Below are 23,853 nucleotides of genomic sequence, written 5' to 3' on the forward strand. Positions count from 1 at the left end.
GGGGGGGGGGGGGACACGCGTGGGCGCCGCTGCGGGCTGCGGGTGCGACAGGGCGGCGGGCAGGTGGGATGCGGGATGCGGGGTATGGGATGCGGGACACCGTGGGACGGGGCGCGGGGGGATGTAAAGAGGGAAGGGGGGGTCCGGCTGGTGGAGGGTGGGGGGCTGCGGGCCAGCCGTGCTGGGAGGTGCCGGCAGAGTGTGCAGGGTTTTTATTTTTGCAGCCTTCTCCCCGTTTTGGGTGAGCTGTCCCGAGTCTTTCACGGTTTTCTTGCGTGTTCCTCCCGTTCCTCATTCCCCCTTTTTTTGCTCGGTGGATCCGCGGTGATGGAGGGGCTTCTTGCGACATCTTTGCCGGGGGCTGAATTCCAGGGCTTGGGGCTGGGGGAGGAGGGCTCGGGTGCACCGATCCTGCCCAAGTGCCCCAAAACCGGTGCTCGTGACCCCCTACCCTGCACCAGGCATCACCTTCCTCAGATTCCTCAGGCTGGGGAATTTCTCTGAGTAAACACCCTGCAGGCTGCAAAACACACCCGGGCAGCCTGCAAGGAAACTTCTGGCCTAAGTCAGTGAAAAAGAAAAGTTGGAATCAGCAAAGCTGCAGGAAGGTTGCTCTTGCCCTACTGAACTTGCTTGGGATTTGAGCCGGCTGGCCAGAGATCCCATTTCTCCCCCAGCCACTTCAGCTTGGTTTTTCCATTCGGCAGCTGCCAAAGTTGAGGTGGCGGAGGGGAGTTGCCGGCAGCTATGAGCCCTTGCAATTTTTTGTGTGTGCGCTGTTATAAGTTAATAATCCCGCTCTAGGCTGCTGGCCAAGAATTTTTGCTTCAAAAATGCAAGCAGTGTACAAGGCCCATTGTGTAAAAAGATCATCTGAATGTGGGACAGGAAGGGACCTGGCAGGTCAGCAAATCTACACACTCAATGATATTACGCCTTATTGCATGCTGCCGTAATTCATTTGTCCCGTCTCCCGAGAAGGGGAAGTTTCAGAACCTGATGAACAGATATTGTACAATTTCTTCCAATATCCATCCTTCTCTAACTTCATATTTGCGCTCCAGTTGCTCAGTTCTCTCTCTCTTGTTCTCATTTTTCTTCATACCCATGTAGAAACAGCAGTTGCTTGCTTTTCTCTCTGCTGCGCAATGCCAAACAGGTCAGAACTTGCCGTCTGCTTTCGTAAAGCAGGCTCCAGCCCCTGCTGATCCCCAGCAGTCCTGTGCCACGCGTCTGCTCGCCGGCTGCCCCATGGTTCAGCAGAGCTGTGGGATCTGTTGGGTGCCTCTCCTGCTTTGACTCCTCACCGAGAAATAGATCCCTCACCTGGTAGGCATTGCAATAAAACTCCTCCTTGGGCTCTCACTGTCTTGTGATGGGAGTGGGAAACGGGGTGTTTCATCCCCAGGTGCCTACCAACCTCTGTTTTCTGCTGTCAGAGGTGATTTTACCCTGCCCTCCCATTAATCCCACTTTCACAGCACATTCCCATGCTCTGTGCTGGTGCAGTCTCCTCCCAGCTTTCTCTTGCTTGCTTCTTCCCATGGAAGTGTCACGGAAGGAGATGTGGGGTGGGACGGGGTCTTCCTCGCTCCTAGTAGTGACCCCGCCAAACTCAGACTGATTTCTTGATCCAAGTGAGTAATTGTCCTCTCCTTTTAGATCTGTACCCTATTTATTACAAATTTTCATCCTCTATGGCTTGCCTCCAGTTTCACTGTGGGCTGTGCAGCAAGCGGCTGTGCTTCAGAGGTGCTGGAAGCTGAACTCTACCCCTTTCTGTGTACCAGATATGCCTGGTAGATTTCTTGAAGCGACCAAGTAGAAAATTGTCCTTATCAAAGCAAACTAAGTTGCATTTTGTCCCTCTTTCCCCACCATTTACTTCTATGTTTTCAATTATTTTTTTTCCTGCAGCAATTATTCTGTTGACGAGGGGTTTTTAATCCCGCCATTGTACCGTAACCAGCCACGAGCAGAAGATGGGAGTAACTGGGCAGTGGGCAGCTACACAATGCAGTAGGTCAGGCACTGAACAATATTTGTAGAGCTGAAGCAGTTGGGGGAACTTCAGTCAAACTCCAGGCTCGTATCAGAGCTCAGATTTAACTCCCAGTCGAATATCCTTGCTCATAGTGTTTGCAATAATGTCTATCAATAATGATTCAGAGAAAGCAGCACCCACTGAATCAACGAAGTCAACTTGTAGGATCACACAGCGGCTCGGAGCAATCCAGCTCCACTCAGTGCAAAATGCCATAGCGGGTAGGTAGCACATCATAAGGAGTTATCCCCGTTCCATGTGTTAACATTGTGCGTTGCTTTTTATCTAACTAGGTAAGAATGAGCCAAGTATTTAGCAGGAGTTCAGTACAGCCTTGCACCACGATGCCCCGCGTGCAGGAGGGAGGCTCCTCAGTAATGCTCAGCGCGTCGGCGTGAGAGTGACTAGGTGCTTTGGACCTAATACGTTATAATCCTTTTGGCATTATCCACCAAGATTGTTCCAGAGTTTCTCAGCATTGCGCGTGCAGCAGTGGGGGAGAAAGTACTGCAGAAGAGCGGGCAAGCAGTTCCCTATTTCATTATGCCAAAAGCTCTTCGCTCTTCAGCCCAGGCTGTCAACCAAGTTGCTAAGACCAAACTGGGAGAAGGAAGAAAATTAGGTCAGATTTTGAGCCTTGGCTTTATCCAAAGCTTTGTTTTGTTTTGTTAGAAACATAGGGTGGTTTCTTGCAGGTAGGGCTGCTGTGAGCCTAGGTGCGGGCTCGTTTCGTTTGTGCCACTTCTCAGTAAGGATCTTAGCCGAGGCCACGTATCACCTGGTTCTCTTTTCCTAGGAAAAAAATCAGTGAGCAACAGACAAGCCTTGTAATTGCTACCAGATGTCGTCAGTGGTAGACAAGGAGCTGATTTTGTGGAACTGAATGTAGAAACAAATAGGCAGAGGGTGTGTGGAATTCATGAGCCACTGAGTCATAGCCTGTGATGTGCAGGAGTTGCTGCAGTTAAAAGTAAGTGTTTGTACAGTGTGGCAGGTGAATGTTTGCTGCAGTTTTGTCAACACAACCTTTCACATCTGCAGCAAGCTTCAAGAGAGGGTCTGTATTAAACAGCGTGATGATTTTTTCTATTTGATGTAACCAGCCGGTGGTGTTGATGGATTCAGCTGTTTCTAGTAGTTTGATACGCACGCTGACATTTCAAAGTGCTGGAAATACTGAAGCCACAGATCAATGAAAATCTTAAGCAAGCGATAATGTTTGCAAAAGGTTCTGAGCATTTTCAAGGTGCTCTGGGAAACCTCCTGAGCTGATAAAGGAGAGCTGGCAATGCCAGCAGGAGGGACTGAGACTCAGAGGATGGAATTTTAGTCCCAGAATTGGAGTCACTCAGCTGATTCCAAAATGCTTTAAATACCCCCAAAGTAACATCTCACTTCAGAAGAGACTTTGTTCCGGCACTGTGTCCAGTAAAAAAAAATTAAGGTAGATGAATAACTGCCAAATCTTGTTGGGAGGGTGCAATGTTCAACTTGGTATGGTTATAGTAGGTGTCACAAGGTGGTGCTATTTTGCATTGACGTCCCATTTCTTTTTCTTACCATGACCATTATTTTGCCTTGGCTGAGGTCTAAGTGGTACTAATTTGGGGAAATGCTTAAAGACAGAGGGAGGATTTGCTCTTTGCACTGCTGCTCCATTAGAGCCTGTTGTGCAGGTGTCCTTGGTCAATCACTTGTGCTAGGAGAAACTCCAGTCAATAGGTTGTATAGCTGCTCGCAGCATACCCACAGCTTCAGTGGCACTGATTTCTCCCCAAATCCAACACCCAAAGCCTTCTGTTGCCTCTGCTGTCCCGAACTGATGCTGAATGCTGAAGTGCTGCTGATGGCCACCTTGGTGCCGCGTGGCTCACCACGCTTCCAGCTGGGAGAGCTGAGTCACGTTTTAACGAGCAGGGACAGCGGGGGAATTTGGAGAGCGCTGGGATAGCTCCAGGAAAGTGTGGGAAAGAAGGCACCATGAAACCATAAAACCTCTAAATTTAGTTCTTGTTTAAAATGGAAAACATTTACAATTTTAACTGTGTGTGGGTCCGACACAGCAGGGGGTGAGGCGCCTGTCCTCCCAGCCCCAGGGAGGCTCGGTGGGTCGTGGGGTCTGCTCTCTTCCCAGCTCCATGGTGGGGACATGCCCCGTTTCAGGGCACACAGCGAGCAAATCCCCAGCTGGCAACGGGGATACAGGCAGGGATGCAGCAGCACCCCGCATCCCCTGCCTGAGGCAGTAGAAGAGGATGGCATCGTTTCTCTTTATCTATTTACTTTCAGCTTTGGTCATTAGGTCTGTTTGTGTTGATGCAGCTAAGGAATAGCTGTTACCCTCCACGATGTCAGTTAAATCGCATTATTTTTAATAAGGCAGCTATCTTTGCGCTGCTTCTGTTGTGCTGGTTTCTTCTATCCGGCAACTGTCTGCGTCTCATCATCCTGCTTTTCCGTTAAGTCATCGCACCGCGTTTGCTGCAAGCAGCGAGCGAAGCGTTAGCGTTATCTTCTGATAGAAGCCCCAGTGGAAACAGAAGTCCCCACAGCATGAGGTCACTGCTTTTTGGGAACGATAGTTTTCCTCCTGCAGCCCTCCCAGAACCAAGCCATGGTGGATCAGCTCCTTTCGCACCACCTGGCCCAGCTCAAGGTATTTCACCCAGATGAAAGGATAGTTCTTGCTGCAAAAGGGCTCATGATGAGGGGCAGCAGCAGCTGCTGTGCATGGGATGGGATTGCTCTGGGGTTTTGCCCCATTTGCCCAACCCAGCTGTGAGTCCTGCTGCCGCCACGATGTCGGAGTGTGTAACCCTTCCTCCTGCCCTGGGAGGTGGCTGCCATCTCCTTTGTGCGCCTCTAGCTCAGGAAGGGCTGGTTCGTTCCCTGAAGGAGATTAATCACTTCTGCTATTAAAAAAAAAAATAATAATCCTTTAGAGTTGGTCAGCTTAACTTTCAAACTTTCAGCCACGTGCGCGTTGCAGTAAAGCAAACATATGCCTAGCCCGAGCAAAAAAGTTTGTATGGAAAAAGCAAATGGGGGGTTGCAGTATTTACCCAGCAGTGGGCTCTGCGATTTATAAAGTGTTCGTGAGTATGTCTTGTTCTTGACTTTTGTGACAAACAGTGCAAAGTTGAACCTGCCACGAAGGTGAGCTGGGGAGCAAATATTTCTATTCTCTGCTGTGTTTTAATGACTTGTTTCCCCTCTGTTTTACATCACGGCAATGTGGCACTCAGCTCCCCAAGTAGCCTGCGCCTGAAACCTGGCCGAGCTTCTCTGCCGCTTCCTCTGCCGGCTGCTTCCCAGCCTGCTTGGCTCTGTGTGCTGTTTATGCACAGTAGTTCCAAATTTCAGAACAAGCTGTCCAATATTCATGAGTTATTTTGTGTTTATCCAGTCCTGAGGCATCTTTCAGAAACCTGGGGATAAATTCTTTTTTTTTTTTTTTTTTTTTTTTTTTCTTTTTCCTGTTTGTTTGTTTGTTTTATAATTTCCATTACTGGAAAGGCACTGAACCTACACAACCAATACCAGGCCCTAAATGTGGCCTCTGTTTAGCTGGGAGAAAGGTCGGAGAAAGGACTCACAAAGCCAAATTGTTTCACAAGCCTACGATTCCCAAACCCCTGTTCTGATAATACTTGTAAGCAAGTGCTGGAGCAAGCCATATGTGTAGAGATGAATCATATATAAAATGATATCCCAATATTAGTTTTATATTTAGTTACAAGATAAATACAGTGATTTTTCTCTTGAAAGTCAGTGACAGCCCCGTTCTCAGCTGATGTGAAGCAGTGCAGCTCCTTGGACTATGCAAACTCAAGGGTGTGACTGAACCACTGATTTCTTTGCAAAGAAAGAAAAAATCACGACTTATTTCTGAAGTGTTTCAAGTTATTGCATGAGAAAAACTGAAAGATATGAAAACGTTAACACAAGATATTCTGCATTTATGTTAAAACTGGTTATGTTATTATGTTAAAATACATAGTGGGGCCATTTTGTCCCCAGTGTGAGAATATCTCATTGTAAACCTCCAGGTGGTTGGACCATATTAAAATCCCTTCACATTAATTATAAGACTGTGGGTTAGAGTTTTTAGGAGTGATAGCATTAGTTCCTCAGACGATGCTGTAGCAAAGCAAAGGGTTAAGCCACTCAGTGTGCTGGGATTACTGCATTATAAAAGAGGGACATCAAACTTTTACACTCAGCAGTGGAGAAAATAGTCTGAAAGCATCTTTGGAGTGGATTAGTTTTGAAATAATGCTAAGCCAGTCCTCTGCTCTATGCAAGAATTTATTTTAAATGCCTCAAATGCTTAACTTTTTGAATTAACAATTGGCCCTGTTCTCTGGTTGCTCTTAGTAACATTCAGAGTCATACCAGCTCCCAGCCAAGTATCTGGGTCCGATCTCCTTAATGTATGTGATAAGCACTTCGCCTGTGCCATTAGGAATCCTGGCTACCACCAGCCTTATCTGAACAACAGTGTTCAGGATGTTTGTTCTTGGGCTGTTCGCTTGGTACAATGCCAGCCAAATGGTTCATCAGCAGTTGCAATGGAAAAGCTAATCTCAATAGAAGGGACTCAGGTTTGCAGCCTGTTTGGGGAGCAGCTGGAAGAACACTGCCTCTTAAAGAACACTTCTGCTGTCCCTGTAGCTTTCTTCATCAGGGCTGTCCTCAAACCTTGCCGCAGCTCTTTGGCTTAGCAGTACGTGCAGCCTTCTGCATCCAACCTTTTCCTCTGTGGACCTCTTGCTTTATACCAGCTCTTACAGAAGAGCTATTCCCTGCCTGAAGACCACCTTCCTCATGCGAGTACACCTCCTGGCACTGTGTAATGCAGGTGTGCAAGATAAATAAACTGAATAGAGAGCCAGTGAGAGCACATACATCCTTTAGAGACCCATGTGTGAGGTTGTACCATTTGCTCTGGGTAGAACTGCTGATGCAGGGCTTTTTGGTGTGTGGTGATTTTTAAGTTTTTGTTGTTGTTGTTGTTTGTTTGGTTGTTTTTGTTTGTTTGTTTGTTTTTCCAGAAAATGTTGTCATCTCCTGTCCAGTGAAAGCAGAGAGTTCCTAGCTGTTCATGGTGCTTCCCTAGCTGGAAGCACCCTCCCCAAAACAGGATGTTTTTTGTTATAGAAACTTCCTACCAAAGAGCTGTGGATTTAATGTTTTAGATGTTTAAAGCAGATCTACCCCCATTAAATACAATGTTCCAGGAAATATGCAAGTGCTGGCAGGAGCAGCGTCCTTTATTTTCATTATCCAAAGCATCCATCAGATAGAGACTACTTCGAAAGGCTTTTTTTTTCTCTCCCCAAGCATCAACTGCAGTGAATGTATTTAGCAGAAAGGCAGTCAGAAGTCTGTGGCAAGAGAGCTGGGGAGTGTCAGAAACTTCTATAGGTAAATCTCCTCCCAGTCTCTGTTGAGAGAAATTAAACAAGCAGAAGACCCAGCAGTCAGCTTTGCAGCTCCCCATGATTTGCTGAGGGTGTTGAGATGCCCTTGCTCCCAAAGGAGGGAGAAAAGCACTGGGTTTATCAGGGAAGAGCATCACTCTCCCACCCCATCTGATCCCCTCAGCTCTTCTGGACCTTCCTGCCTGCCCCATGGCACAGGAGCATCGTGCATAGGACAGACCCCTCCCTTCCCTGTGGGCAGGGGTAACGTTGGGCTCTCCTCTCATAAGTTTGTATGTCCTCACATGGCCAGACCCCCTTACATGCACTTCCAGTGTTTTGACATCGGTTGCTTAACCCACAGTTCTGTTCTCAGATGAATGAAGGACTGTTGAAGAAATCCAGATAATTCAACCTGGCACCTTAGCTTCTCCCTGGAAACTCCATAACCACATGTTCATTCACCTGCCTTCGCCAGCTCCACAGGGGCCGCAGTACCCAGCGAGCAGTGGAGGTGAATATTGCACCGTGAGTGCTGGCTGTATGGGCAGTTAGTGGTTTCCTAGTGGATTATAAGCTCCAGCTGGGATCACCTAAAAGGAACCATCGCAGCAGACCTCCAGAAATGAGCTGTACATCCAGATTCCAAAAATCCTTGGAACGACTTCCAAGAAAAGTAGCTGGCACGGGAACTGGTTGGTCGCATGAGCATTGAGCAGTGAGAAGACACCAGTTGCTATAAGGAGGAATAATCAACTTCTAAGGGGCAAATGGTGTGTGTTAATTTCTATTTAATTGGATGCCTGTGCTTCATGGACCCGTTGTGTGAGCAGAGGAGCCCCTGAAGATGCTGTCATCTCCTTGTGATGCATAAGCTGGAAGCAGAAGCCACCATCCAAACCTGTGCATTTTTCTCATCTGTTCTCGTGCTGGGAGGCCTGCAGAGAGACAGTGCAGCCCTGGAGCTGTTTTTATGCTTTTTTAGTCCAATTCCACTGCTTCTGCTCTTTTTTATTTCTCTTTTTTTTTCTTTATTTTTTTTAAGTGGGAGATGATGCAGCCTTTCCAAGAATACAAACATTTCTGGCATATCTCACAGATCCCGGGTTCAGATAAAACCTGATGGGAGCTGATAGCCCTTTAAATTCTTTCCACTTGTTGCCAGAACTGGAATTTGCAACGTCAACAATCCTTCTTTTGCAGCATTTTTTTTCTCTTGATTCTCTTATTTTCCCCCATACTTACTCCAAGAACCAGGTTAGCCACCGATCTTCTGAGGGCTTGGGAATTACACTTCAGGAGTGGACAGCAAAGTGAAATTCGTTTGCTCACGTAAAACTTACCATAAATGAAAGCTTACCTCAGACTGTAGTGCTTTCTACAGCAGGACGGAGAACTGTGCGGTCATTTCCCTCAACATTGAATCATTGTTGTGAAACTCATACCCCTCACTCACTACAAGGATATGGAGGCCCCGGAGCGTGTCCAGAGAAGGGCTGTGAAGCTGGTGAAGGGCCTGGAGCACAAGTCCTGTGAGGAGCAGCTGAGGGAACTGGGGTTGTTTAGTCTGGAGAAGAGGAGGCTCAGGGAAGACCTCATGGCTCTCTGCAACTACCTGAAAGGACGCTGTGGGGAGCTGGGGGTTGGCCTCTTCTCCCAGGCACCAAGTGATAAGACAAGGGGAAATGGCCTTAAGTTGCGCCAGGGTAGGTTTCGGTTGGATATTAGGAAAAATTTCTTCACTGAAAGGATTGTGAAGTATTGGAACAGGCTGCCCAGGGAAATGGTTGAGTCATCGTCCCTGGTGGTCTTCAGAAAATGTGTAGATGTGGTGCTTAGTGACGTGGTTTAATGGTGGACTTGGCAGTGCTAGGTAAACGGTTGGACCAGACGATCTCAGAGGTCGATTGCAACCTAAATGATTTTATGATTCTATCATTATAAAACTGCCTTAGTTAGAAAGCACAGGGGCAAATCCTTCTCTTAAAAGTTGGCTGAATCTGGGCCAAAGGACAAGCCAAGTAGTGTTTTTCTGATGCAGCCAGAATTGGTGGAGCAGTGCTCCTGTACTCAGGTGTTGAGTTTCCCCATTAAGGCAGCAAACTTCTAACTGCAGGCTCCAGCTTGTGATTTATTCAGGTTGGAGGCCTTGTGGAGCAAGAAAAAACAGCATTTGAGGTCTAACGGCTGTCACGAGCCAGGTAGGAAGCCTCTGCCAACATGGGCCGTGTTGAAATATTCAGAATTCGATAATAGCTGACTTTGAGTTAGCACCTCCTGAGAGGATGAATGGAGCCATTTCACAGCTGTGGTGCACAAGCTAGTCTCCCTGTGAAAACCCAACCAGAAAAGCACAGAGATATTTTCTGTTTAAAGTAGCTTTTAAAATCCTCACAGCCTTCTTGGCCCCTAGAAGCCAGGCTGGGCTGAGGTGCAGGGGGACCTAGGGGTGCCCAGGATTCCCAAAATCGCACCCTGCTGTGGGGGCCCGATGTTTGCTGTGCCTCCTCTCCCTGGGCTGCTGATCTAAGTGTGCAGCCTTGTCTGGGACATAGCCTTTGTTTTAAAAAACCCTGGCTCTGCCAGCATTTCAAACAGCTTGGAAAGCTTGCAGTTTAAAGCCTCGGTGCTACAAGGCCTTGAAGCCAAAGAACCTAGTAAGGCTGAGGCAAGGTGCCGCCCCCACTCTCCATCTCACCCCAGCCAACTTTCTTCCTCTTTTTTAGTTTTCTTGCCTTTTTTGTTCTTTTCTTGCTCCGTTTCCTGTGCCAGATCATTTTCCTGCTCTGAGTCACCCCACATCAGGGCTGCTTTGTTAAGAGCCCAGGGAATACGGCCAGATGGATGCATGAGCCTCCCACCTTCCCATACGTACTGCCCTAGCAGTGGCCAGCACAGGGTGAATGAAGTGGGTGACAAATGACATGCAAATACCTTCCCTGGTGGCTACAGAAAAGTTATTTGCTTGCACTGTTCAGAAGACTGGTGTTTGCATATTATTAAACGCTGACATCCTGTTGAACTTCTTGTAGCATAAGATTTGCAGACACTGACTCGTTCAGGGATTTGGACTTTATTGACTGAGAGCTGCTTGGCAGAGAAGGAGAAAATGAGCTGGATTGGGAAGTAAGCGCTTGCACAGCTATTTGGAAAGGATTTTCTGTGCGAGGGAGACGGGAGAATAATTTGGCTTCAGCTCCAAGGTAGGGATTCATTTTTTCTGTCCTCTTGGCTTCCTGTGGAGGTGTTTAGGAAAAAAAAAAAAAAAAAAAAAAAGGCAATAAAAGAAGCTTTTTGGCTCTTGTAGTATCTGTTTGCGTGACAGCTTCCCACTGCGAGGGAACTGTGAGAATCTTAGAAAGTTACTACCGCGCTTTCCATGTTGCTGGGTAACAGTTTCTGTTACTCACGTGACCCCCCCACCAAATCATCCTCATAAATTGCATCCAAAAATGCCAAACAATGCTGGCACTGCGGCTGCGGGGGTGCGTGGAGGTGCTGCCCCTGCCAGAATGCGTGTGCTGGAACAGGTGGCCGCGGACCCACGATGCATCCTGTTATGGTTTCTGTGGGACCTGGACCACAGTGAGGATGCTGTGAGGAAGCCCCTGAAGACCAGGATACAGGATTTGCAACCCCAGTAGCTGGTGGTGGTACCATGCTGTGGTTTTTACCCAGCTCAAGTAGGAGCTGACATCCTCTATATGTGGATGAGTGCTGGCTAACATGCGGCAGCCCTCTGACCCTAAATCTGTGGTTCCTCCAAGGGCCTGTGGTACCGTGCGAGGATGCTGCAGGGCTCTCATCTGCTGTGGAAATCTTTTTAAATCGGTTTGGCTGACAGGGGAGACTCACATGTTGCTTCTGGCCATGTTTCCTCGGTGGCAGCGATCATTTCTGTTGTGAGGGTCTGATTTATGCACCGATTTCATTTAAACCTGGCTTACCGGGTTAGTGAAAATCCTTTATCAGGTATCTTCATGCAGTGTTACTGTTGTAACTAAGAGTGTTTTTAAACCCATTTAAAGCTTAGCTAGAACAACCTTTAAATATAAATAAGGCTTTAGATCACACTGAAGATCCTAACATAAACATCCTTGAGCATCTCACTTTAGCTTGATTTGTATGTGGTTCCTGCAGCAGCCTAATGATTTATTTACTTGTTTGTTTACTGGGGAGGAAAAAGGCACAGGTGATTATTTTTACCAGTATAGTTAATCCTGGTTTAACCTCACCACTGCCAAAACATTCTGAATGGACAGGTGTACCACTTGTATGAGATATCACACGATATCATACCTTATACTCGCCCAGGAGAGAGAAGCTGCACTGGCACACAGCATCCTAATATTGGTGGATGAGACTGAATGAATACAACATGCTCTTTCTATGTGCAAGAGTAAGCTATGCTAGCATAATACATACACATTTATACCAGTATGAACCTGGTCCTTTTTGTCTATTCTCTGAAATCCATCTCTGGGTGTTTGCTGATGGAAAAAGCCACTGCAGCCCTGGTGCCACCTCCAGCCAGTGTGTGTCTGGCCCCACTCCTGCCCATTAATTTCTGCAGTAGGGCAGAGCAGGACTGGGTACTTATTCCAAACCCTTTTCATTATTCTTATCATAAATCACTCGTTCTTGCCTCTGATACAGCTGAGGATAAACAATGTGTAGATCTGAAGGCAGCTGAGGCTGCTGTGTCCTTTTCTTACCATAACCAGCAGTGGTTGTTTGGAGTGTCCAGCCTGGGTCTCACTGAGCTTTGCTGTGCTCTGAACCTTGCCTGTCTCAGTTTCCCACCAGAATGCTTAACGTGAGCTCCCTCGGTTCCTACCGACAGCAGTGGGCTCACACAAGGGTCAGATTGGTGTCTAAAATGGAGTTGCCTCCCTCTTTGGGTGTGTGGGAGGGTATCTCATTAGTCTGCATGTACTGAGCTGTTCAGACACTGCACAGGAAAACACAACAGTGGAAATGAAAGCAAGAGGAGAGGAGGAACGAACCCTTCAGGTTTTCTGAAGTGTTTTTGGAAAGAGCAAAGCCAGGATGTTGTTTCTTTTTAGTGACTGAGCAGTCTGACATGTTGCAAAATACAAAGGCTTTGCACATTCCCAGCAGCAGAGTGAAAACTGGAAGTACCCAGAAGCAAAACCTATCATTAGCAGGCAGCCAAGCAGAGCAGCCTTCCCAGTGCCAGGAACAGGCACAGAAGGGAGGGAGGGGCTGAGCAGCCCTAAAAGAGCTTTTCTCAGGGGCCGAGGGTGTGCAGCAGCAACCTCATTGAGAGAAGTGAAGGGCTGCAAGGCAACGAAGGCAGTACATGGGGTCAGGGGGGCTCAACCCTCCTCGAAGAGCAGCAGGCAGCTGCTGACCCTCCTTGCATCCCTCTGTCCAGCAGCATGGGCACTGGGTCTGCTGCCAAAAAATCAGAGTGGCTTTGCCCATATTTTTTGTCCCTTTCCTTTTCATCCACTTATACAGAGCTGCCCAAAGAAATTCCCCTTTTCACATCTCCCAGGTCCTTGCTGTGATTCACGTCACCCTGGAGGCACGTAATAATTGAGACAGAAAGCTGTGCTATGCAGCTCTGTGCTCTGCAACTTCAAAGGATGGAGAAAGTATCGACGTGCCCTGATTTATCCCCTACAGATGTCATCTCCCTAGGAGCTGCTTTTACTCGGAGGAAGGAGGGGCACGCAATGCTGCAGGGAAGCATCTGATTCAAAAAGAAAGGAGGAGAAAAGTTTAAAAGTCTGGGTTGGATGGGAGCAGAGAGCATCGCAGCTTTATGAACCCAATGATCCAGACAGCACCATGAACCACAGCACTGCTGTGGCCGGGTGCAAGGGGACAAGCATTTCTCATGTCCTTATGTTTCACAAAGGAGTCTCTTTAAATTTGGCTGCTCAGGAGTAATTTTGCAGTCCTATTTCTCCAGGTGTCATTCCCCACCAGGCTTAACCATCCTCGGAGGATGAGGAGCAAGATCAAGAGGGTGTTGCATATATCCCAGTGGCTGTTGTGAACTGCAGGTGGCCCCGCTGCAGGAGGCACAGGTTCAGCATCAGGACGCGTCCAAGGGAGCAGCACCTGGCACCTGTGCTCAGGATGTAGCTGAGGAGGGTTTGGGTGCTGCAAGCATGGCCAGACACAGTCTGGGCACATCGCTTCCACCACTGCATCCTCCCCTGTGGTCTTGGCAGCAGAACAAAAAGCTCCTCATGCCCTTCTGTAGGCAGGAGGAAAGGTGTATTCATCGTATTCAGGTTTAGCCCTTGTCTCTTTAATTAGGGGGCTTTCATTTCCTCGGTCAACTCAGTCTAAATAGCCTCCCTGACACAGCCAAATAGATGCTCTCCATTTTAATTTCTTATCTGGCTCACTCTGCTGTGATCATCCACCTGCTCCTGTGGTCAGAGACAAAAGGTGCAACCAGCAGCCCTTTAAGGACATAGCTGAGCAGCGTCGCAACACTGTGCTTCATAGAAAACAGGGAAAGATGCTGCATTCATAATATATCACTCATATCTCTGTTTGTAAACAGATTTATCACACCATCTGCAGAATTGTGCTGCGGTCTCCATATTTATTTCCTTTCCATTTATATGGTACAGCTCCTATTTATTTTATTCACTTTTTGTGGTTACATACATGAGTAGTCTATTTTTTTTTCTTCCCCACAAAAAAAGAGTGCGCTCTCTGTGGGAGAGCATATTTAATCAACCAAATTTGTTCAGCTTAGTGCATACCAACACAAGCCATTACTGCTTCGAGATTTACCTGACTGGGTTTGTTTCTCATCTCTCCACATCTGTACGGAGCAGGTGGGGAGGAAAGGATAATTTAGAACAAATCCACTGGTAAACAGGATGCTCTGTCGGTATTTCCTGTCTCCTATTGCAGTGGTTTAGCTTAATTTTCAAAAATCAGCTAAGCTTCAGGTCGATAATCCTATTATAATCTCTCTGACTTCCTTTAACTGATACTATATATAAAGATGCATTTGTCCAACCGGAAGAAAAAAGCCAGCCCGCTACGTTATCTGGTTTGATAAGAAAGGTTTAGTCATATGCAAATAAAGAGGTGATTTACTGAGTGTAACAAGAAGTCACCAAAAGAGAGAGGGAGCTTGCAGTCGGCAGCCACTCCTGCAGCCCCTCGGCTCAGCAGCACCGGGCAGGAGCACGGGGCTCCTCTGTGCCCCCACGGGTGGCTTCAGGGGGCTCTTCTGTGCCCCCATGGGATTTAGGACGGCTGCAAAATCGGCTTCTGTGCTTGATGCTCACTTCCACTTCGGGGAGATCAAAAGGCCTGGGCTTCAGGAGAGCCAGGAGGAGGGACAGGTCCCAGCCAGTGCATCAGGGCGGTGATGGGGCCAAGAGCATGGGCTCAGCACTGGCACATGCTTGGTTTTGTGCTAATTCCCTGCACGGGAATAAAACCTCCAGGATCCCAGTTACCTGGGTCAGCAGGAGAACAAGGGATCTTGGCTTTTGGGGAACCCACCGAAGGAGGGTATGGGCAGGATGAGCTGAGCTGCAGCCCGTGCAGGTCCCCTCAGGTCCAGCCTTGGCCAGCAGACACTGGAAGAAGACCCCGGGCACGATGCAAAACACAGGGCAGGGTTTGACCACAGCTCCTTAGGAGCACCTCTGCAGTATGGGACTGTAACTCTGCTGTGGCCAGAGGTCTGGGATGCTGCCGCAAAGCCTGGGCTGTGACCATGAGGCTGGACACTTTTGCTTCCCTCCCTCTGGGCAGGGAGCATTTCTGTTCTGTGCGTGGTGCCCAGCCCAAATTCCTGAGCTTGAGTACAGAGGAGCAGCTGGGGGTGACTAACTCCAACGAGACTTTTGCCAAGAGTGAATAGGTTCTGAGTTGCAGGCACTGACGACAAATCTTAGAAACTCTAGCCTATACTTTGGCAGGAAGGTTTTTGTTTGTTTGTTTTTATTTTATGGCCCTTTTTATTACTTCTTAGCTGTACAGTGTGTTCTCAGAGGGTATATTTGCAGCTTCACGTTTTTCGATCATGACCATCACCAGCTGGGCACTTGGCCAAGAACTTCTTTCCCCTCTGCAAAAGGGTTTCTCCAGAGCTCTCTAGAAGTGTGTTAGGATTTTCTATGACCGTACCCAGCTAACTCCATCACCCCTTCTGATCCATACTCAATACAGCTTTTAATGCTGTGAGCTGTGATTTGAGTGCCAAAAAGTCCCACCCATCACCTTGCCCTGGGGGAATTGTTTGAGATACCTTGAATATCTCATCCCACCACGCTTTGTATCCATCCCAAAGGCAGGTTTAGGCCCATAATATCATGCCCTTGATGCCTACTGCAAATTAGTAAGCAAACTGGCAGGAGGGCTAGAAACCCTTGTGCTGGAGTTGGTGATGGAAGGCAAGATTCTCCTATCATCCCTTCAGTCCACCAGGTGCCAGGTTTTGGGGGCCAAACAGCCAGCAGGTTATTTTGATCTCCATGCAGGCTCAGCAGCCCAGGGAAGCAGAGATGCTGGTGACATGGCAGGGAGAGGAGGTATCTTTGATGGCTGGCTTGAGAGCACAGAGGCCAGCCCCAGGTTTGTCCTCTTTCTGTGGGTCCTCTCTGGGAGCAATTGATCCTTAAAATGATTGCACTCAGATTTGAAAAAGACTTGCACTGTATAACTAAAATCATTGCATATCTGAAAAATGAGGATCCTGCCTCAAACATAAAGTTGGGCATCAAGGGTTCATTTGGCTTGGCTTTGATAGTTCTCTGTGCTGAATCAGCTCCTCACCCTCCTTGCTGCTAACGGCATGGCTGAAACAGACCACGGGAGATGGACCTTGGAAAGATGTGCCATATCTCCTAAAAGATGCACTGCTATTTTAATAGCCTCCTGCTGCAGTCCCTCTGCGTGCAACCTGTTGGGCTCACACATTATCACACACAAGCACCGCATTTTGCAAACATATTTGCTATTACAGTAGACAGGAAGAGATTAAGTGTGTGCTATAAAATTAACCTCTGCATCATTCAAAAGAAACAAAAGCAAAAAATAACAGGGTAATCGGATGCTGTTATGAGCAGGATATGCTCAAAATGGCTTCTACATCCCATTACAAATACTTAGAAACTGCAGTCTTTCCACTGCAGTGAGATTTTTAAGTGGTTTAATGGACATAAGGAGTTCAGAGCTGATAATGCCACTTCCAACCTTATCCTTTCACTGCATGAAAATAGGTAGTAGCTATTGACTGGTGTAAATTGGCTACTTTTAAAGCTGTATTTGCTGGCTTAGATGTGCTAAGAGTCTCTTTACAGAGTTTTCAGGGCCTGAATGTAATGTGTGTTTTTAAGGAGGGGATATATTTAGTTTCTTCAACAGAGGACTGGTTCCAGTGTGTGCCTGGCATGCTGGAGAGCTGGCCGAGGAGCAGGGACCTTCTGTGGCTATGCTTAACATCCTGAGCCCTAGGAGAAAAAACAGGGCTGCTAGAGGGTGGTGGGCAGTCTAAATAAACCTCTCACTTTGTCTTTTTTTTCCCTTTCAGGACTAACTGTTCATGATGTCAATCAAAAAGGAAGGTGCCCACAAGAAATGGGCTGCCCTGAAGGAGAAACTTGGGCCCCAGGAGACCGACCAGTCGGAGGCCAACCTGGAAAATGCAGAGCCGGAGCTGTGCATCCGTCTCCTGCAAATGCCGTCAGTGGTGAACTACTCCGGGCTGAAGAAGCGGCTGGAGAACAGCGACGATGCTTGGATGGTCCAGTTCCTGGAGCTGTGTGGGCTGGACCTCCTCCTGGAGGCCCTGGACAGGCTGTCTGGGAGAGGGGTGGCCAGGATTTCCGATGCCTTGCTTCAGCTCACCTGCATTAACTGTGTGCGAGCAGTCATGAACTCCCACAAAGGCATTGAGTACATCGTGAGCAATGAGGGCTACGTCAGAAAACTCTTCCAAGGTGAGGAAATGTCTTCCTGCTTCACCCTTCACATGCAGTGTGGAGGGGAGCTTTGCTGGTGCTTGTACTCCTGTCCTGCGCCATGCTTCTTGGCAGTTTTTGATTGTATCTGATGAGTGAAAGAGATCATTTTCCTCTTTAAAATAAGACTGCTCTGAAGTGGCATTACCTTTGCCAATGAATGTCAGTTAGATGGGCTTGTTTCCACACCAATGTCCTCATAGTGCATTAAAAGGTTGGGATAAACTCTGTCTCATGGGCATGAGGTGTCCACAACCCAGCTTCTCAGCAGACATTTACTATTTTAGTCTTTGTGAGGCCCAAGAGTAGGAGAGGCATAGAAAGAGCTTGTACACTTGTAGCTTGTAGAGAGGAGGGAGGGTGGAATGGTTTAGACTCAGAGAGCCCATTCTCCATGCTGTTTAGTCTTTTCCATCTATGAAGTGGTAGATAACACTTGCTTTCTCCTGTCATTCACTTGGCTCTTTGTTAGGTCGGAAACTCACTGGGGCATCTCCGTGGGACTTGCTTGCAGAGCACTTAATGACAGTGGGGCTGGGAGGATAACTTCTGTGCTGCTCCACGGAGCTGAAATCACAGCTGCGCCTGGAAACCTTTATTAATAGCTCTTCCAAATGCATTTAATCTGAAAGCTGGCTTGCTCCCCTCTACAGTTTTAAAGTCCTCTTTTTTTCCTTCAGCCCTGTGTTTTCTTAACCAGCGTGAAATACAGAACTGGCATTTTTGTACTGTGCAAGACAGGGGGACACTCTGAGCTTTTCAGCAGTCTAGCATCTTTGTGCACTACAAACGAAAATAAAATAATCTAATCCACTCCCTCCCACCTCACAGACTCACAGAGAGAGTGTAATGGAAGAAAGGGGAAGACAAGAGGAGTGGTGAGAACAATTGTTTTATTTGATATGCAGATTGGGCGCTTCTGCACTAAAAATAAGACTCATTAATTGGGGAAAATGGTTCATCTGCTCTTCTATAAAACACCCATAACTGAGAATTGGACTGCAAGTGTGTGCCCTGAAAATGTGTGACTGCAAGTGCTGACATCTTGGCTGCTGTTTTAGCACTTCCACTGGTAGCTGGAGGAAGTGAACAGCTACAAGTAGCACCAAAATGACAGTAGGGTACTTGAACTAGCATTTACTTTTCCAACTAGAGGTTACTGCTACATACTGCTATTGAGATCAGGTGTCTGTAAATTGGGATATTTGTCTTCCCATCTTCCATCTATTGGCTGTGTTCCTTCAGTCTTTTTTCTACCACTGGCCACAAGCCACATAGCAGAAGACACTGAGATTCAGAACTCTACTGTGCTATTATAAAGCCTTTTTTGTTTTGTGTTTTTTTTTCCTCCAGCACTTGACACAACTAATGTCATGGTGAAAAAGCAAGTATTTGAACTCCTGGCTGCACTGTGCATTTACTCATCAGATGGCCACACTTTGGCTTTGGATGCCCTGGACCATTACAAGGCAAGTCTTGAGCTGCAGCAGGAGGTACTCTGCTCTGCTCTCATCCATGCAGGAAGATCCATGTACCTCAGAAAAGGGCTGGGAATGAACGTTATTTTGCATCATTTTGGTAAAAGAGGCAGGGATTCATGAGGTGAAATCTGGAGGAATTTTGTCCTGATCCCCAGAAGACCACAGGGCTTCTCTGTGACTTCTCTCTGGGCAGATGACTTTCAACAAGAAGGTTCTTTTTCAGCACAAAAAGCATTACCAGGTTAGCAATTAGATAGTTCCACATCCATCAGTTTCACTGGCCACAAAGCCAGGTAGGTCCATCAGTTAGCAAAAAGCATAAAGGGATGCAGGAGGAATTTCACAGACTTTGTCTGCTGACCTTACCCTGCTCAGTGATGGGAATGATGCTTTTACCTATATCTTCCTGTCTTGTACTCAGCGGCGTAAATTGAGAGAGGTTTTAAGATGCTAATTCTATTTGAGAGCCTACATTGAAGAGGAAGACGTTTCTGAACTGTCTGAGCAGAAATGTTGCTTGTGTTATTAACAGAGTGTGAAGAACCAGCAGTATCGATTCAGTGTCATAATGAATGAGCTCTCCAACACGGATAATGTGCCGTACATGGTGACACTGCTGAGTGCTATCAATGCCATCATACTGGGGAAAGAAGACCTAAGAACAAGAACACAAATACGAAACGAGTTCATAGGTAAGGATATTTGTTGCACCATTTTTTGTTCAGAAAAAAATGAGTTGCTAAGCACAGGGCAGTTTTATGGCTTTATTTTCAGGTGATCCATAAGGTGATTAAAGAGGGCTGGGGAGAAAAACTGCAAATATTAAAGCCAGACTTTTTTTTTTTTTTTTTTTTTTCTTGGCCTGTCTGTTCTCTCTTCCCTTCAGCAACCTTTCTTTAGTCAGATTTATTTAACTTTCCTGTTTTCCCATAGCTCATATAATGTGCACATCTGAGCTGGTGAGCCTATGCTCTGTGTCCCTGTGTGGAGAGAAAGGGATATTGGACCACACAGTTCATCTGACTTATTTTATACATTTGATTTCGAGTGAGATGAATTGTGTCCCAGAAGTGCCTGTGTCCTTCTGTAACTCTGGCTCACTCAGCTGCAGACGTGTGTGCTGCAGGCCTCTTCCTTTGTCGAATGAACCTACCTGCTTTGACAGATCCATCTGAAGATTTTTTCAATTTTTATCACTGTGGAAAATGTTTATAAGAATAACATTATATAAAGATCATAATAGATTGGTGCCAAGTAGGTCATAATGCCAATATATATGTATTTTTTGTTCTCCCAGGGCTTCAGCTGTTGGATATTTTAGACAAGCTCAGGTAAGGATCACAGCTTAATAATTTTTTACAAATAAGATTTACAATAACATAGCTGTGGTAACTGTGAAGCCTGCCCAGGTGGAGTGGACCACACTGGTGTGTACCCGTTACATGGGAACAGAGACATTAGGCCAATGTTAAAGTGCTCTCATCAACCGCAGCAACGTGGGAACTGCTGCTCCAGACAGAGGCTCTCGGCACAGATGGAGCACAGCTCTGGGCTGTGTTTCAGACTGAACCTGAAGTGATGCTGTGGGCTCACTGAGCAGTTGCTGTCTTCAAACCCCTCTTACAGATGGTCTTCGTCCCAGAGCATCCAGCTAAAACTTTTCTAATGTATATTTGGAAATACCTGTCTTCACAGTTTGTTAATTATAAAAGGATGTTCTGTCAGAAGCACCCAGGAAAAATCTTAGAATGGTTATATATGAGTTGCGGTTATCCATGTAACTGGAATTGCTCCATCCAAATCCTTAAAAATGAGGGATGAGAAGACCTGTTGATACTGCCAACTAGCAAGAGTAGAGCTCACTCCCTGAGTCTCTCAAGAGTGCTGAAAAACTTTAGTTTTTTGTTGTTGTTGCTGTTGTTGAATAGAAGGAAGTTTTTCAAACAGAAGTATTGCTGGAATATTTTCAGCTTGTCTTGACTTTAAAAAATAAAAGAAGGTGGCAGCCCACTTTTAAAAAGGTGGAAATGCCACTCTGTTGTTATAGCTCCAAGGAGAAGTCCATATAAAGCATGCCCTGGGCCAGATTATGCCATGAAAATTCCTATTCATTTCCACATGTTATCTGTAGAAAGAGATACATTCAGTTCAATAGAGGATCCACTGGTGGCATTTGATCCTTTATCAATAAGGTAGAGTTGGGAACTTTTCAGCATGAACTGGCTGAGTGAGAGAGACAAAGAGGTAAAAGCCATTTAAGCAAAGATAATTATCTGAAAGTCAGTGAGGAGCTCTCTAGTGAAAATGAATGCTGTAATATTGCAGAGACATAGAGGAGGAGGATCTGCTTATCCAGTGTGATACATTTGAGGAGTTCAAGATAGAAGATGATGAGGAATTATTAAAGATATGTGATGGGATAAACATGAACGATCACCATGAGGTCTTTTCATCTCTCTTCAATAAAGTAAGTAGACCCTCGTGTGGGTTGCACAGCCATGCAATGACAGAGTTAACAGACTTTGCTTGGAACCAGCCTGGTTCACAGCCTTGCTGTGATGGAAAGCTGCGCTGTCTTCCAGGTGAGCCGCTCTCCGGTCTCCATCCAGCTGCTGTCCATTCTCCAGAGCTTGCTCCACTTGGAGCCATCTCATCACTCCAGCCTCCTGCTGTGGGAGTCCTTGGATGCAGTAGTGAACAGAGCCCTTTTGCTCGCAAATGACAGTAAGAATGACATACATCTGGCCTCGCAGTCAGTCTTTTTTTTCCCCTCAATCCACCCAATACCCACAAAAGTCCTTCCCTGCAAAGGAAGCAGGGACAAAACTACACCTGCTGTATAGGGACAAGTAATGATCTGAAGCCCCAGCCACGCAGATGCCAGTGAGAGCTGGCCATGTTTATCAGTGGCCTTGGGAGCTATCATCTTGCTGATGGTTAAGTTCTGGTGTTGCATTGAGCTTTGGGTTGTGGGAGTCTGTGGGAATCTGTTTTCATTGTCATCCTGCCTCTTGTGCTGGCTAGCCTTGCTGGCAAGCATGCTCAGAACAGTATGTATGGGCCAGAATCATGGGAAGGAAATTTCATGGAAGTTAAAAGTGCAGTTGTATAAAGTGACTCAAGGAAGTGGGCTTTGTAGCTCCAGGTCTGCTACCTGTGGGAGCTGAATAGCATGAACAACCCATTGGGCCCCATCCCCTTCTCTGACCCTGACCCATTTCTCTAGTCCAAGGAAACACAGTGGAAGAAGTCATTGAGAGGCTGTTATCTATCAAGAAACATCCAAACAAGCAAAAGAGAGCTGAAAACCGTCTTTCTGGGAATGCGAACAGAGGCATCCATACCGAAGTAGAACTAGAACCATGCGCAAGTGCAGTTCAGAGCATGGTGGGATCAGCAAACCCCTCCAAGGCACCAGCATCTCCCTCAGGGCCACCTGGCAATGAAGAGAAGATCTCGTCCTGCCAGCTCTCAGCCTGCTCCGCTTTACTGCAGACATCTAACCCACCACCCAACGCTGCTCCTGCACCGCCACCTCCACCCCCACCACCTCCACCCCTGCCCTCTGGCACGGCAGCTGTGCCCGCCATGTCCCCCATGATGAATACACCTCCAGCCCCTCCACTCCCTGGCATCCCTCCTCCTCCAATGCCCGGCATGGGGGGTATCCCTCCACCACCACCCCCATTGCCTGTCACAGGAGGCATCCCGCCTCCGCCCCCATTGCCTGGTATGGGGGGCATCCCTCCACCACCACCACCACTGCCTGGCTTGGGGGGCATCCCTCCACCACCCCCATTGCCTGGTATGGGGGGCGTCCCTCCTCCACCACCATTGCCTGGCATGGGGGGCGTCCCTCCTCCTCCACCACTGCCTGGTATGGGGGGTATCCCTCCTCCACCCCCATTGCCTGGCATGGGGGGCACCCCTCCTCCTCCACCACCACTGCCCGGCATGGGGGGCATCCCTCCACCACCACCCCTCCTGCCCGGCATGGCAGGAGATCACATAGAAGCCGTCGTGGCCTCCCAATTTGGCTGCCCTCTCGGCTCGGCCAGGCCTCCCCGCAAGACGGTGAAGACACCAACGTTGAGAATGAAGAAGCTGAACTGGCAGAAGCTGCCTTCCAACGTGGTGAGAGGTGGGTGCTTCTGGCATAGAGTTGCTGCTGCTTTATGGGTGACCCAGGGGAAAACCTGCTATTTCTGAGGTTGTCAGATCTGGTTGGCTCCATTTAGATAGAGAACTTCCCGGATTTCCATTGCATCCGACCTTCAGAGCTTAAATAAATAAAAGCAGGATGAAGCCACTAATACATAAAAACCATTTCAACTAAATCAATAGTTTTGAATAGCTTGTTTATAAATAAATTAATTTGAAATTAAAAGAAGGGGGGAGGATGAGAAGATTCCTCTAATACACCTTGGCATGCCTTAGGCTTGAATTCTCAACACGTCCTGATCTGGGTATATAAAAGTCATAAGTAAGAGTGCAGGTCAGGATAAGCTCACAGTTTAAGAAGGACATTGAAACAGTTGGAGAGACATGAGAAATATTGACTTGTTTCTTGATTTTTGGGTCACATTTCTCTCTCCTAGTGGATCCAAAACAGAGCATGAAATATGAGAAGCAGCAAGGACAGGTGAGGTCAGTTTTGGCCTAGACAAGCAAGCCATCTGCTGCATGGAAGTTGGCGTAGGTGAAGACTAAATAAGGCATGGTTATTATCACAAGGGCATTTAGTTGTTGGGATTATTTCAGTAAAGATTTCTACAGCCAAGTTCAGGTGATTTTTTTTGGAAAAAAAAAAAAAAAAGATGTTTAGGAAAGTGCGGTGGGGATTAATTCAAGTAGGCCTATAGCCAGCATTAATGCAAGGAGATGATTAGAAAACCAAAAATATGTCTCTCTTGTTTCATTCACCTTCTGAG

At 47.2% G+C, this 23,853-nt stretch overlaps 1 protein-coding gene across 8 annotated transcripts in view; it reads left to right on the plus strand.

The window, feature by feature from the left end:
* Window positions 1-23,853, plus strand: part of INF2 (inverted formin 2) — a 39,782-nt gene that overhangs the window by 230 nt on the left and 15,699 nt on the right. For 3 of the 8 annotated variants that reach the window (XM_035326778.1, XM_035326782.1, XM_035326783.1), the window contains exons 2-8: window positions 17,012-17,420; window positions 18,795-18,910; window positions 19,455-19,614; window positions 20,220-20,253; window positions 21,248-21,389; window positions 21,505-21,646; window positions 22,149-23,063. In XM_035326778.1, the coding sequence (XP_035182669.1) occupies window positions 17,024-17,420; window positions 18,795-18,910; window positions 19,455-19,614; window positions 20,220-20,253; window positions 21,248-21,389; window positions 21,505-21,646; window positions 22,149-23,063 (1,906 nt within the window). In that variant the 5' untranslated portion in view covers window positions 17,012-17,023. Of the gene's footprint in view, window positions 1-1,136; window positions 1,330-2,357; window positions 2,566-10,286; window positions 10,671-17,011; window positions 17,421-18,794; window positions 18,911-19,454; window positions 19,615-20,219; window positions 20,258-21,247; window positions 21,390-21,504; window positions 21,647-22,148; window positions 23,064-23,853 lie in introns of those variants that run through there. The other 5 variants (XM_035326781.1, XM_035326780.1, XM_035326779.1 and 2 more) reach the window with 5 other exon arrangements.

Source organism: Oxyura jamaicensis, chromosome 5 (assembly GCF_011077185.1).
Source record: "Oxyura jamaicensis isolate SHBP4307 breed ruddy duck chromosome 5, BPBGC_Ojam_1.0, whole genome shotgun sequence".
NCBI lineage: Eukaryota > Metazoa > Chordata > Aves > Anseriformes > Anatidae > Oxyura > Oxyura jamaicensis.